Raw genomic sequence first — 13,123 nt, 5'->3', positions numbered from 1 at the left:
ACTTTAATTTGTATCACAAAAATCCTTGAACTTTAATTTAGCAATACATAAAGTCCCTAAGACCGTTTTCTAATAGAATCTTAGGCTAGATTGTCACACCTTACCCATCTATAAGGCATAACATGATCCCGTAGAATACCTAATGAACTACCGAATTTCACCTACCGATAACTCATTAAGTACCCTCTACAAGGGATTTTAAAAACCATTTTCTTACTTTTTGGAAGTGGTGAGCATTTTCTTACATTTAATAGAAGTTTAAAAGCTAGCTAAAATTTTTGTCGATTTTTATTTTTATACAAATTTTGGAAATATTTGTGCAGAGTGCCGTATGTATTTTAAGAAAACAGTTCTTCAAAAACCTGTAAAAACACTTCCAATAATTTATTTTATCAACTCAACAACTACCACAACAAACTCAATATCATTTCTCATTTCAATTGTCTTCAAAATATAACACTAAATAACTTCATTCACTTTTCATTAAAGTAAAATCAATTTACATTCATCATCCCAAAATTTACATTAGAAAATCCAAACTAATATTATTACAAAATCTATACAACTGCTCAATACCAGTTTATACATGTACATACGGTTACATACACAAATATAAACATTACAAACGGGGAATAAAATTATACCCGACCAAAACCTCAGGGATGTAGCTCCAAAATCCTCAACAGCTCACTCTGCTGCTCCTCTAGTCTCTATATCTGCGACAGCAATAACAGTCATCGCTGAGTACTATGACTCAGTGGTGCACAATATACTAAAATAATATTTTATGCATAATTCAAATCACATTTATTCAAATACAGTACTAAAAATGAAAGACATATACAAAATATGATTTATAAACTTTTAGTCCAAACAATTTCATTTAGGAAGTCTCAAAACGAATTTCATAAAAACACACAGTTATATCATGCCATTCAGAACAATACTCGTCTCAATAGCCGGAGGCTTATGAGAAATCACAAGGCTAGCTAGCTCAAACTCTGGGTACCCATTCAAATTTCTTCCTCTACTGGCACACACCTCAACAGTTCAGCTAGAGAGGGAATCAAAATTCAAAACTATTTCCTCCTACTAGTCATGCTAGTGAGGTATTCAAATATATGGTCATGACATTGTGGTTTCAAAACTGTCTTAGCAATTTACTAAACATTTATTACCATTTTAAACACATACAAGTAAACTTTCAACAATTTAAGTCAAAAGCATATTGTTCCTTTCAATCACAATTTTCAATACAATTAAGTCATAATTCATTTCACACAAATTGCAAAAGAAAATTTAAAGACAATTTTTATTTTGTGCACAAACCTTATGCGAGTCGCCTCTTAGCCTTGACTCGATGCTTCAGGTTCTTTTCCGGTATTCTTTTCAACTGAAACACACAATTTCACAGTGTTTCAGTATCATAATTATCATAAAACCACAAACAATTTCAAATCTATTTATGATACTATTCAAGTCAAATTGTTGACTTTCTAATGCTTAATAGGTATGGGAATTCTAATTTCACCCACATATCACATTTTGGTTACCTAATTTGTTGGTTTTGATTGTTTTCTCAAACTTTAAGTTTCTTAAGTGAAACTTCTAAAATTTCAGATTTGGTGTCCTATTTTACACTGTTCCATTGGTCAATTTGCTATGGTAATTTGGCTAAGTTTTCCCCATACAAGTTGTTCCTTATTATCTTAATTTTATTTCTCTTTTTGAATCACTCTATTTGGAGTTTTATAGCTCTAATTATGGCCATTTGAACATGGCTGGCCGGATTTGGTGCTACCCAGAATTCTGGGCATTTCCTGGATTTTGGCAATTATTGTGGGTTGATTGCAGGTGAGTTTTTGGATTGGTTATGGTCAAAATTTGGGTTTGTTTTCTTCATGAAAGTTGTAGGGCTATGTCTCAGCTTTCTATCGGTATAAAATTCAGGTCATTTGGGCCTTCCAAGGCCAAGTTATGGTCATTTATGTAACTACTGTTCATTTGGTTATTTTTGTACAGGTCAGTGTGCCCTAATCCGAATTTGGCCTAATTGTTCACTAAGTTATGGTCACTTTCTAGGCATGATTCCTGAATGAAAAATGTGCCATTTTGTGTCTAGTTTCATTCTCAATTAGTTTTATATCAATTGGGTTGGTAAATTTTTAGTTTTGATTCCTGAAAGGGACCTAGGTCAAGTTGCCTGCAGACTGACCCTAACCAATCCGAATTGAAACTTGTTTCCAACAATTCATACACACCACAAATGGTTACAATTGACTATTTCTCAACTCAAATAAGGTCAACTACATCAATTGACTAATTCTTAAATTTTTTTCCAATTTTTTTCACATGCTCAAAACCCTAATTACATAAAGTTCAATATAATGCATTCAAAGTACACATTCATGATCTATACACCTAATTCACCTCAAATAATCATTCAAACACCTCAAACTCATTTATTTCAAACCCTAACCCTAGCTATCTGAAATTCCTATTTGGTCCCTCAACAATTGTTTTCTTTTAATTTTAAGTTAATTTCTAAGTTGCTTACACTAAAAACATAAGTATTAAATAATAAATTTTCAATTTAAACTACTAACCTTAACTTTGAAGTTCAACTCTTCAATTTCTTCCTTTTCTTCTTTTCTTTCCCTCCTCTAAAGCTTTCTCAAGTTGAGCTAACAAGTTTTTATGGTTTAGTTTGGGGTCAAAATAGGATTAAGTGGTTGGAAGAAAGCTTGGTTTCAAGCTTTCATGGAGTTCTTCAATGGAGAGAAAGAAAAAGGAGCCGACACACTTGGGTGGACGTAGATAAGAATGATTTTTCTTTTCTTTTTAGTGTATTTTTAAGTCTTTAAAATTGCTTTTGACTTGGTCAATATTGATGGAAAAAAATAAAATTATTTATGATGTCATAATAGTGATGTAAGCATGATGTAACTAAACTTTTTCTTTTTTTATTTTTCTTTTACATTTATTTTTCTACTAGTTCTTTAATTTAATTCTTGATCTCGAAATTTTCTTTTCTCTGATTTTATTGGACAGTTAGGTCATGAGTCAGCTCTAGGGGTGAATTGACTAAATTACCCCTCACTGGTTCAATCCGGTTTGTAAGTTATTCGATATTTCTTCCGGATCCCTGACCTAATTATTTGACCTGCTTAACAATTCTTTTTCGTGATTTTCTCTTTTTCATTGTGTTCGCAATGGTCCTAAGGACCGCGACATCACATTTTACGATTCAAAATTTGAGATTAGACTGACCTCGCAGTCATTTCCCGAGAAGGTCACCCATCGTTGTGACTCCCGGCTCATTTAACTTCTTGTGTTCTGTTTTTCTTATTTATACTTAACTATTCGGTAATTACTAATTATTTGCTTTCAGGGCTTAACTAGGTGTCTTAGACGTGGTTCTACTTCTTTTACTTGTCCGGACCGACACCGATCACCGGAACAGTAAAATGTACTAGGCTATGCCAATAGGGGTGTTACATAGATGCTGACGTGTGCGTGTCACGCTGGATTTATAACAAAAAAAATTTTTCTCTTTCTTTTAGCTAAGTACAACCCCCTCCCTTTCTCATCATATGCATTCAGTTTACCCATTAAACCTCCCTTCTTCGTTCTTGGTTGAAGGAAAGCAAACCCTAACATTTTCTTATCACAAAAAAAATAAATATCAGTGAAGGGATGTCGCAAATGAGTGAAGGGTTTTCAAACAGTTGCGAAGGGATTTCTCGAAGCATTGACGGAATGAGTGTGCAAAGATGCATATGTAAGCTTGAGACAGAACTACGCACCTCATGGACTGGCCGAAATCCTGGTAAGCGATTTCATGGGTATAAAAATTATGGAGTAAGTTTGTTTACTGGTTTTTGGTTTATTTAATGTGTTATTTGTTTGGGTTATAGTTGTGAATAGGTTATTTTGCAGACAGCTGAACATTGTGGCTTTTTTCAATGGTATGATCAGCCATTTCCATTTAGAGCATCACAAATTATATCTAGTTTGCTAAGAAGGTTGGAGAGACATGATGAAGAAGTTAAAGCTGCCAAAGCAAGTGCAAGAAAATGGAAGATTGTGTGTTTCTTTGTAATTTTGTATATTGTGGTGGAAAAATTCATTTTATATTGATACCCATAGTGGGTTTAGGGCATGGGAAGGGCAAAATGTGTTTTGGTTAAGGTTTGATGCAAAGAAAGTGTATAAGTTGGGTGGTGGTTGTGCTTGTTTTCTTGTTGACTGTAGTCATATAATTAATGGATATATGGTTTTGGGATGTTGGATTTGTATATTTGGAATTTAAAGAAATGAAAGTTCATTTAGAGTTATCCAAATGTTTAATGTGTCATCATTCCTTATTGAATAATTGATAGTTTATGGCCACAATGTAATATAGAATATAACTCTAAATTTGTGTAATTGGGAAAATTGAGACATTAGTAGAAGCATTGTGGAAATAAGAATAATGAACATAAAAAAACTGATACATTTGGAATAAACTTTGAAACTTATAATATTGAAATTTCCATATCGAAATGTTATTGTTTAGATTACATAATTAATGCTTCAATCATGAAACAATACATTAGAGCTAGCTATTTCATATTTGAAGCAAAAAATAGTGGCTGCAAAATGCACCTGCCACACAAAAAATTTATCACTATAAACTGTATCCAGCTATGTACCCTATGTCCTTTAACAACCTATGGCCATATGAGTCATATGCCTTATGTTACTGTGATAAGCACACAAAAAGTTCAAAACCATCCATCTATGTCCACAAAATCAAGGGCATAGACATAAACCAAAAACTATGATAACCCAACTCAACTCAACTCAACTCAACTCAACTAAGCCTTTATCCCAAAAATTTAGGGTAGGCTATATGGATTCTCTTTCTCCACTCTAAACGATTTTGGGTTAAATCCCCAGAAATGTGTAATGCTTCTAGGTCATGTTGTACTACTCTCCTCCAAGTCAGTTTAGGTCTACCCCTTCTTTTTTTTTCTATCTTACCTTAATGTACTCTACTTGTCTATCTGGAGCCTCCGTATATTTATGCTTCACATGACCAAACCACCTCAATCTCCCTTCTCTCAACTTATTCTTAATTGGTACCACTCCTACCTTTTCTCTAATACTCTCATTATGGACTTTATCTAGTCTAGTATGGCCACTCATTCACCTTAACATTCTCATCTCCGCAACTTTTATCTTAGACAAATATGACTCATTCAGTGCCCAACACTCACTACCATATAACATGGCCGGTCATATGGTTGTATGGTAAAATTTTCCTTTCAACTTATTGGGAATCTTGCTATCACATAAAACTCCCGTGGCACGTCTCCACTTCAACCATCCTGCTTTAATCTTATAACTAACATCCTCCTCACATCCCCCATCTACTTTAAGGACTGAGTCGAGATATTTAAAGTGATTACTTTGAGACAATATCACTCCATCCAAACTAACTCCATCCAAACTAACTCCATCCCTATCACTAGTTCGGCATTCATTGAACTTGCAATGCATGTATTTTGTCTTCATTCTACTTAACTTAAAGTCCTTTGACTCTACAGTACTTCTCCAAAGCTCTAGCTTTCTATTAACTCCTTTTTGCGTCTCATCTATCAGAAATATATCATCCACAAACATCATGCACCAAGGGATACTGTCTTGTATATGTTTCATTAATTCATCTAAAACTAATGTAAAAAGGTAAGGGCTTACAGTTGAACCTTGGTGTAATCCAACTGAGATAGGAAAATCTCTTGTGTCCCCTCTCACTGTGCGCACAATAGTAGTTGCTCCTTCATACATGTCTTTCAACACTTGTATGTACCTAATAGATTACCCCCTTTTGTTCTAACACTCTCCATAAGGCATCTCTTGGAACACTATCATAAGCCTTCTCCAAATTGATAAAAACCATGTGTAAATCTTTACTTGCATCTCTATATTTCTCCATCAAGCTTCTGATGAGAAAGATCGCTTTCATAGTTGAACGACCAGGCATGAAGCCAAATTGATTGGGAGAGATAGAAGTATCATGACGTAGTCGATGTTCCACAACTCTCTCCCACAACTTCATAGTATGGCTCATGAGTTTAATTCCCCTATAGTTTGAGCAACTCTGTATGTCTCCCTTATTTTTAAAAATAGGTACTAAAATACTCCTCTTCCATTCATCAGGCATTTTCTTTGAATTTAGAATCTTATTAAACAATTTAGTTAACCATGCCACTCCCATATCCCCCAAACACTTCCACACTTCAATTGGTATTCCATCAGGTCCACAGACTTTACCCACTTTCATTCTCTTAAGTACTTCTTTTACTTCTAAAGATCTAATCCTTCTAGTATAATTCACATTCTTTTCTATTTCTCTGTAGTCTATATTCACGCTATTACCATTTTAACTATTATTAAAGAGATCATCAAAATAATTTCTCTATCTTTCTTTAATGTCCTCATCTTTCACCAACACTTTTCCTTCTTTATCCTTAATGCACCTAACTTGATTGAGATTTTGACATTTCTTTTTTCTCCTCCTTGCTAATCTATAAATATCTTTCTCCCTTTCTTTAGTTCCAAGTTTCTCATATAACTTTTCAAAGGTCTGCACTTTTACTTGACTAACTGCCTTTTTTGCTTCTTTCTTTGCTATCTTGTACTATTCATATGCTTCATTATTATCATGCTTAGGTAATTTCTTATACCATTCTCTCTTTCTCTTCACTGCCTTTTGTACTTCCTTATTCCACCACCATCTCTCTTTTGAGGGTGGTCCATGTCCTCTAGACTCTCCAAGTACTTTTTTAGCTACTTCTCTAATCTTTGATGCCTTCTGTATCCACATATCATTGGCCTCCATATCCAGCTTCCATGCTTCGGACTCGAGAAACTCATTTTTGAACTTCACTTACTTTACTCCTTTGAACTCCCACCACTTTGTTCGAGCTACACTATTTCTTCTAACCTTACTTGAATTGTTCCTAAACTTGACATCTAAGACCACTAACCAATGTTGACTTGTTAAAGCCTCTTCCAGAATGACCTTACAATCCTTACATAGAGCTCTGTTTGTCTTCCTGGTTAAGAGGAAGTCAATTTGGCTTCTATGTTGCCCACTTGTGCCCTAATAAATAATTGCAAATTAGTATAATGTAATAAACAAAAAATGATGCAGTGGCATGAATAGTAGTAACTAATAATTTTATAAATTTCTTACATCCATCATCCATTGGATGGTATTTGGTGGAGTTAATTAAGCAGATGCAGTGACATGAATCCCACTGTTTATGGGTGTCTTGCTGTTTGCATTCTTTCTCTTTCTCTTTTTCTAGGAAAAAAAATATGGTATTAAAATAAATTATAATAAAAAGTCAATTAAAATAGAATTTTTACCTCTTGATTGCTCCTTGATGTAATCCCATCTGTTGCTTTATTTGCTGTTGTCCCCTTTTGTCCATGGTACCTCTTATTATGCCCCACCTGCCCACATATGCTACAACTCATACTCACTTTCCCTTTTCTGCCAAGTTTTCCTTTTATTGCTGCCTGTTCCAACTCCTCAGCTTCTTTTCTCCTAGCTTTTTGTTTCCTCCCTCTATTTTTTTGTTTTGCTTCAAGGGGTAGGATTTTATTATCATGGGCTGCTTTTGGCCATATATCATGGCCATCAATAGGGTTAATGACATGATTAGACACCCTAAGGTACCTTTCAACACTATAACAATCATTGACATAAACCTCAGGCTATTCATTGTTTTCCAGTATAACAACACATGCATGATGACATGGGATACCGGTCAAATTCCATCTCCTACAAGTGCAAGTCTTATTTTCCAAGTTCACAACAAACTGACAACCTAACCCAAACACCTAAACTTGAGTAGCCCTAGAGAAATGTGGTTGAAACATGACTGAAAGCTCTTTCATTTCTTTTAATTTTTTCCTAATCTTAGGACAAATGTTCCCCTTAACTTTTTTCATATACTCCCTTTTCCTTAAAAGCCTTCTCATTAACTTTATTTTGATCATTTCAAGCATGGTTAGGATTGATTTATCCCTAGCATCAAGTATGTACCTATTAAAACACTCACAGAGATTGTTTGTCAACATATCACTCAGTGGTAATGTGCTGAAACATGCTCTAGACCAGTTTTCACATGGTCTCTCTCTAAGCCATTCCCTAGCTTTAGAATTTTTCTGTTTAATCTTATCTAACCAATAATTCAATTTTGTAGTGTAAGTTGCTCTAGCAGCATTCCACACCAAATCTTTCAACTCTTTCCCCTTAAATCTCCCCTTGAAATTTGTATACACGTGTCATACACACAACCTATGCTCTGAATTAGGAAACATTTCCTCAATAACATTAACTAGACCCTATGAGAAAAAAAAAATATAAGCTGTTAGAATGCATAACATTTGTAGACATAAATTTTAATAAAAAAATATAAGTGCTTCAGTCATACCTTTTGTCTATCAGACATGAATGCCCATTGAATGCTATTGTACATCTCCAAGTCTGCCTTCAAATGTTCCAGAAACTACTATCATGAATCTTTGTTTTTAACTAACATTACTGCATAAGCTATAGGAAATATGCAATCATTGGGATTAATCCCAACTGCAGATAAAAGTTATAACCCATAATTACCCTTTAACCAGCACCCATCTAGGCAAATTAAATTCCTGCAACCACTCTTAAAAGCATCTTTCAAAGCTCCCAGACATATATACATTCCTTGAAAACCCCCCCTTTTCTTCCTTAAACTCAATAGTACTTTGTGGATTTGTCCTTAATATTTCAGCTTTGTAATCATGCAATCTCCCACATAGTTTACCTTCATTACCATTAATCTGTTTTAATGCTAGATTTTTAGCTCTCCAAGCCTTGAGCCTACCAATTGTCAAACTGTAATCCTCTCTAACCCTCCCAATCAATCCATTCATACTCCATTCAGGGTCCCTCCAAAACACTTCTAAGTAAGCTGATGCTAGCCATTTATATGTGATATGGAAGTTGTCAAATACTTTTCCATAGGTTTGTTCAAAATGACCAGTCTTAATTTGCATTGTATGGTCTTCTGGGTCTTTAGGGTTAAGTTTGCTGGCATAAATCTTCCATTCACATTCTTTAAAACATCTTGTCTACACCCTTTCCTTATCATTTTTTGGAAAATAGATTTGATACCTATGCTTGATTCCATATGCCTTGCATGCTGATTTAAACTCTTCTTTATTAGAAAAAACCATCCCAATTTTGAATGTGAGGTCCCCAATATCCTTATCATGATTAAATTGAGGATATCTTATGCCACCTTCACCTTCAGAATCAGATTCAGTATATAACTCATCTGAACTGTCATACTCAGATTCAGAATCTTGCATTTCAAACCTTAGTGTATCTCCAACTCCACCTGTCCTAACTCTTTCCCCACTACCACTAGGCCTACCTTTGTGTTTTTTATTTGCATCATCTGCTTCCTATTCCATATTGACTTCTGCCAAAATAGCTTGAACATCATCATTTTCATTTGGCATGTCATAATCTTTATCATTTAAATCCCCTTCACCAGCAGCAACAATTGGCTCAAACTCATACCCCTCAAATCTTGCACCTCTTTCAATGTCATTCGTCACACTGCTTTCAGGTGCCTCAGAATGATTCCCTTATACTCTTACAGTTACTGCCACAACAGGTTCTACACTGTCAGCATTTTCATGCAATATCTCAAGTAAAATGTCATCAAAATAAGTTGACTAGCCTTTGTCCTCTCCCTCATGCAAATTCTACTCACTTAGACATTCAGCAGGTTCAACATTATTTTCAATTGCAAATTCTGCTCTCACACACTTATTCCCATCATTAGCCTCAGTACTATTCATTGGAATAAAAACTTCTCCAGAGTTAGTACTATTCACTTCTGGCACACTAACGTCATTTTCTAAGTCATCCCCATTCACATTTGTCCAATTACTCTTTTTATCACATAACAATCCAACTATTTTGCCCCTCCCACTATTAACAGGTACGTCCTTGGCTTTTGAATTTCCATCAGATTTATCATCAGCTTGGGTAACAGTCTCCTCTATCACCACACCAGGTCTATTTCTACTTTCAGGTTCAACATTTAAAATTAATTCCTTTCTTAAATCATTAACGTTTAAATGCTCAACATAAACATCAACTTCTCCCTCAACCTCTGCTTGCTCCTCCATAGTTAACACATCATTGTTAGAGTCTAATGCCTGTAGCCCTTCCCTATAAGGCATCCTAGGAACTCTCTAAAAATACCTAAATATTCCCTGTAATTTCAACCCTTAACAATATTTGTCTATACTAACCATTGACAATTCACCTTTGTCACAAAATGGTATCTTCCAAATATTCCCATCCCAATATCCCCCATTCCCCCTTTGTCCCTTTCACATACAGTAGTATAGTAAAATACCTAGGCTCTGCCATTTTCAATAGAAATACTAAATTCAACATCATCAAAATATTAAATTATAAATTAGGAGTCAATTAAAAAACACATAATATTATCTATCATGTATTATAAAAACCATAAAATGAATACCCACAGTATTATCATATTCACTGTTCATCTGAAATAATCATTAATAAAATAATAACTTTTTATTTTATAGATTTTTCCAAAATACCCTTCACACAGACTCAGTATATACATATACAAATGACAATAAATTTGTTTTCCGAAAAGTGGGTACCTGGGTATAAAGTTGCCATCTTTAGTAACACTTGTGAGGGTCTACAATTGTCTTTCTCAAATCTGCCAAACTCTTTCTTTTCTTCTACACACTATGCTCTAGTGGTCCCTTCTTTTTATTCCTTCATCAATGTTGGCAGAATATCAGTTATAGTGATATAAGCATTGAACTCAAGCGAGAAAAAGTTTTACCAACAGTAAAATATTTACCTTTTTCGATTATGTCACTATCTCGCAATTTCAATTCCCTCCATTGTGTTCACTTCAAATCTTTTATCTCACTCTATATCTTAGGGTGTGGGTTTACAGAAAAAAGACAAGAAAGAAGATGAAAATGAATCAGAGATGAAAATGAAATGAAATTGATAAAATGGGACAGAACCTAAAATCGAAAATTGCAGTTGTCACGTGATGAAAGATAAAAGCATTGGCTTTTTAAATGTCTCTCCTATTCATTTGCCAAAGATACGGAAAGAGAGAGGGAGGGGGTTGTACCTAGCTGGAAGAAAGATTTTTTTTTTTTGTTATAAATCCAGCGTGATACACACATGTCAGCATTTTACCTGAGATTCTATCGGAAAAAGGTCTTGAGGACTTTATGTATTGCTAAATTGAAGTTTGAGGATTTTTGTGATACAAATTGAAATTCAAGGACATTAATGAAATAACCACTAAACTTCAAGGACTTTGTGTGAAATTTACCCCATAGATGGTGGAGCTGGCTTTGTGAGAGGAGATAGGGAAAGGAGGGTAGTAAGTCCAAGGACAATTTTGAAGTATAAATATATATATATATCTACATTGTTAGAATCCCTCAATTAGTGTAAATCCTTTAATCAATGTAAATTAGCTATAAATTAGAATATAATTAGGAATCATTGTATTTATTGGCTATTATTAGTTTCCTAGTTAGTACTAGCCTTTGTATATAAATTAGAATGCTTGTAAATCATTTTAATATGAAGAAATATAAAAGAAAAATTTTCGATAGAATCTATATTTTATATTATATTTTATATTTTATCATATATTTTATATTTTGAATTTATAGTAAATTGAGTCTATATAAAAATAGTTTAATCACTTTTAAATATGTAATTAAATTAAATTAAATAAATGCATACTTAGAGGAAAAGAATTCAATTAATTATACTTTTCATAAGGTGTCAATAGGAAGGTCACCATTTATCTCAATCATCAATTATTAAATTAGGAAATAAATAATTAAGAAGTCGTCATAGAACAATGATATATTGACGTATTTTTTTATGCACCCTATATATATAATATAGGTATACAGCAAGAGCTAAAGCACGCCTAGCTCACACTTCATATTTGACCGTTAATATCCAAGAGCTTATCCTTATAAACTTTTAGATTATATCTCTGTAATCATGAGACATGGCCAGCTATGGAGCAATTCAGAGGCCAAGCGCCACCCCAAGATCAGTCACCACAGTTGATTCCAGTGACCTCAGAGATTCAACAACAGGAACAAATTGGAACGACTTCAACCGTGCAGAATTCAAACTGGCTTGTCCCTTTGAAATCCCTTCAAGCCCAGAAGCAGCTGCTCTAAGAATCATTAGAAACCTGGGCCATTTTGCGTTATATTATACTCATTTTGTTTGGATTATACTGTTCATTACCCTAATCCCACAGCGAAAGGTGTCTTTAATATTGTTTGTGATCATGACCTATGTGGGATCTCTGTACCTGTTACTGTTAAGTGCAGTGCCAAGTTCTAATATTATTCATAAGATTTTGGACAAAAGATTGGTGCTTCCTGTGATAGTTGTTGCAACTATGGTTGAGCTTGTCCTGACACATGCTGGTTTACATCTTCTTTTGACGTTGGCTGGTTCTTTGCCTGTCGTTTTGGTTCATGCTGTTTTGTGGGTTATAGAGGATTTTTCTGTTGAGGAAGAGAGTTATGGTCGTCGTGGTGGTGATGGTCCTTCAGGGGAGTTGCTTCCTCTTGTGCAGGAGTCATCGGTGATGGTGTGATTATTATTATTTTTTTTTGTACGATCTTTATTTTATTTTTCCTTCCCATGTGGGTTTGTATGCTTAATAATTTTTATAGAAATACAATAAACACTTTGTAAAGAAATTTGGAAAATTCCAAGTTTCAAGAGAGAATTTGATTCTGAGGATTTTAGCAAAAAATATAATTTCTCCATGCTCTCTCTCTCTCTCTCTCTCAATTTTGAATCACATATAGAATTAACAAATCATAAAGCATGAATGTAATAAATCATAAATTAAGTTCACAATCAAATTTTTTTTCTCCCAAATTTCTCAATCAATGCTGAAAAATATTAATGTAATATACATATATATATTTTTAGGGGGTTCATGACTTCTCA

The 13,123-nt window shown here is 34.1% G+C and overlaps 1 protein-coding gene across 1 annotated transcript; it reads left to right on the top strand.

Annotated features, from left to right (window-relative positions):
* Positions 1–12,080: 12,080 nt before the first annotated feature.
* Positions 12,081–12,913, top strand: LOC131176536 (PRA1 family protein F2-like). Its single transcript, XM_058141771.1, has one exon. The coding sequence runs from the start codon at positions 12,156–12,158 to the stop codon at positions 12,759–12,761; it is 606 nt and encodes a 201-aa protein (XP_057997754.1). The 5' UTR covers positions 12,081–12,155; the 3' UTR covers positions 12,762–12,913.
* Positions 12,914–13,123: the final 210 nt, after the last annotated feature.

This window comes from Hevea brasiliensis, chromosome 1 (genome assembly GCF_030052815.1).
Source record: "Hevea brasiliensis isolate MT/VB/25A 57/8 chromosome 1, ASM3005281v1, whole genome shotgun sequence".
Lineage (NCBI taxonomy): Eukaryota > Viridiplantae > Streptophyta > Magnoliopsida > Malpighiales > Euphorbiaceae > Hevea > Hevea brasiliensis.
This window is presented reverse-complemented; position numbering and strand designations above follow the sequence as displayed.

Bases quoted from the DNA above. Each gene is read 5' to 3' on its own strand.
- LOC131176536 (XM_058141771.1), top strand. From the start codon at position 12,156: ATGGCCAGCTATGGAGCAATTCAGAGGCCAAGCGCCACCCCAAGATCA.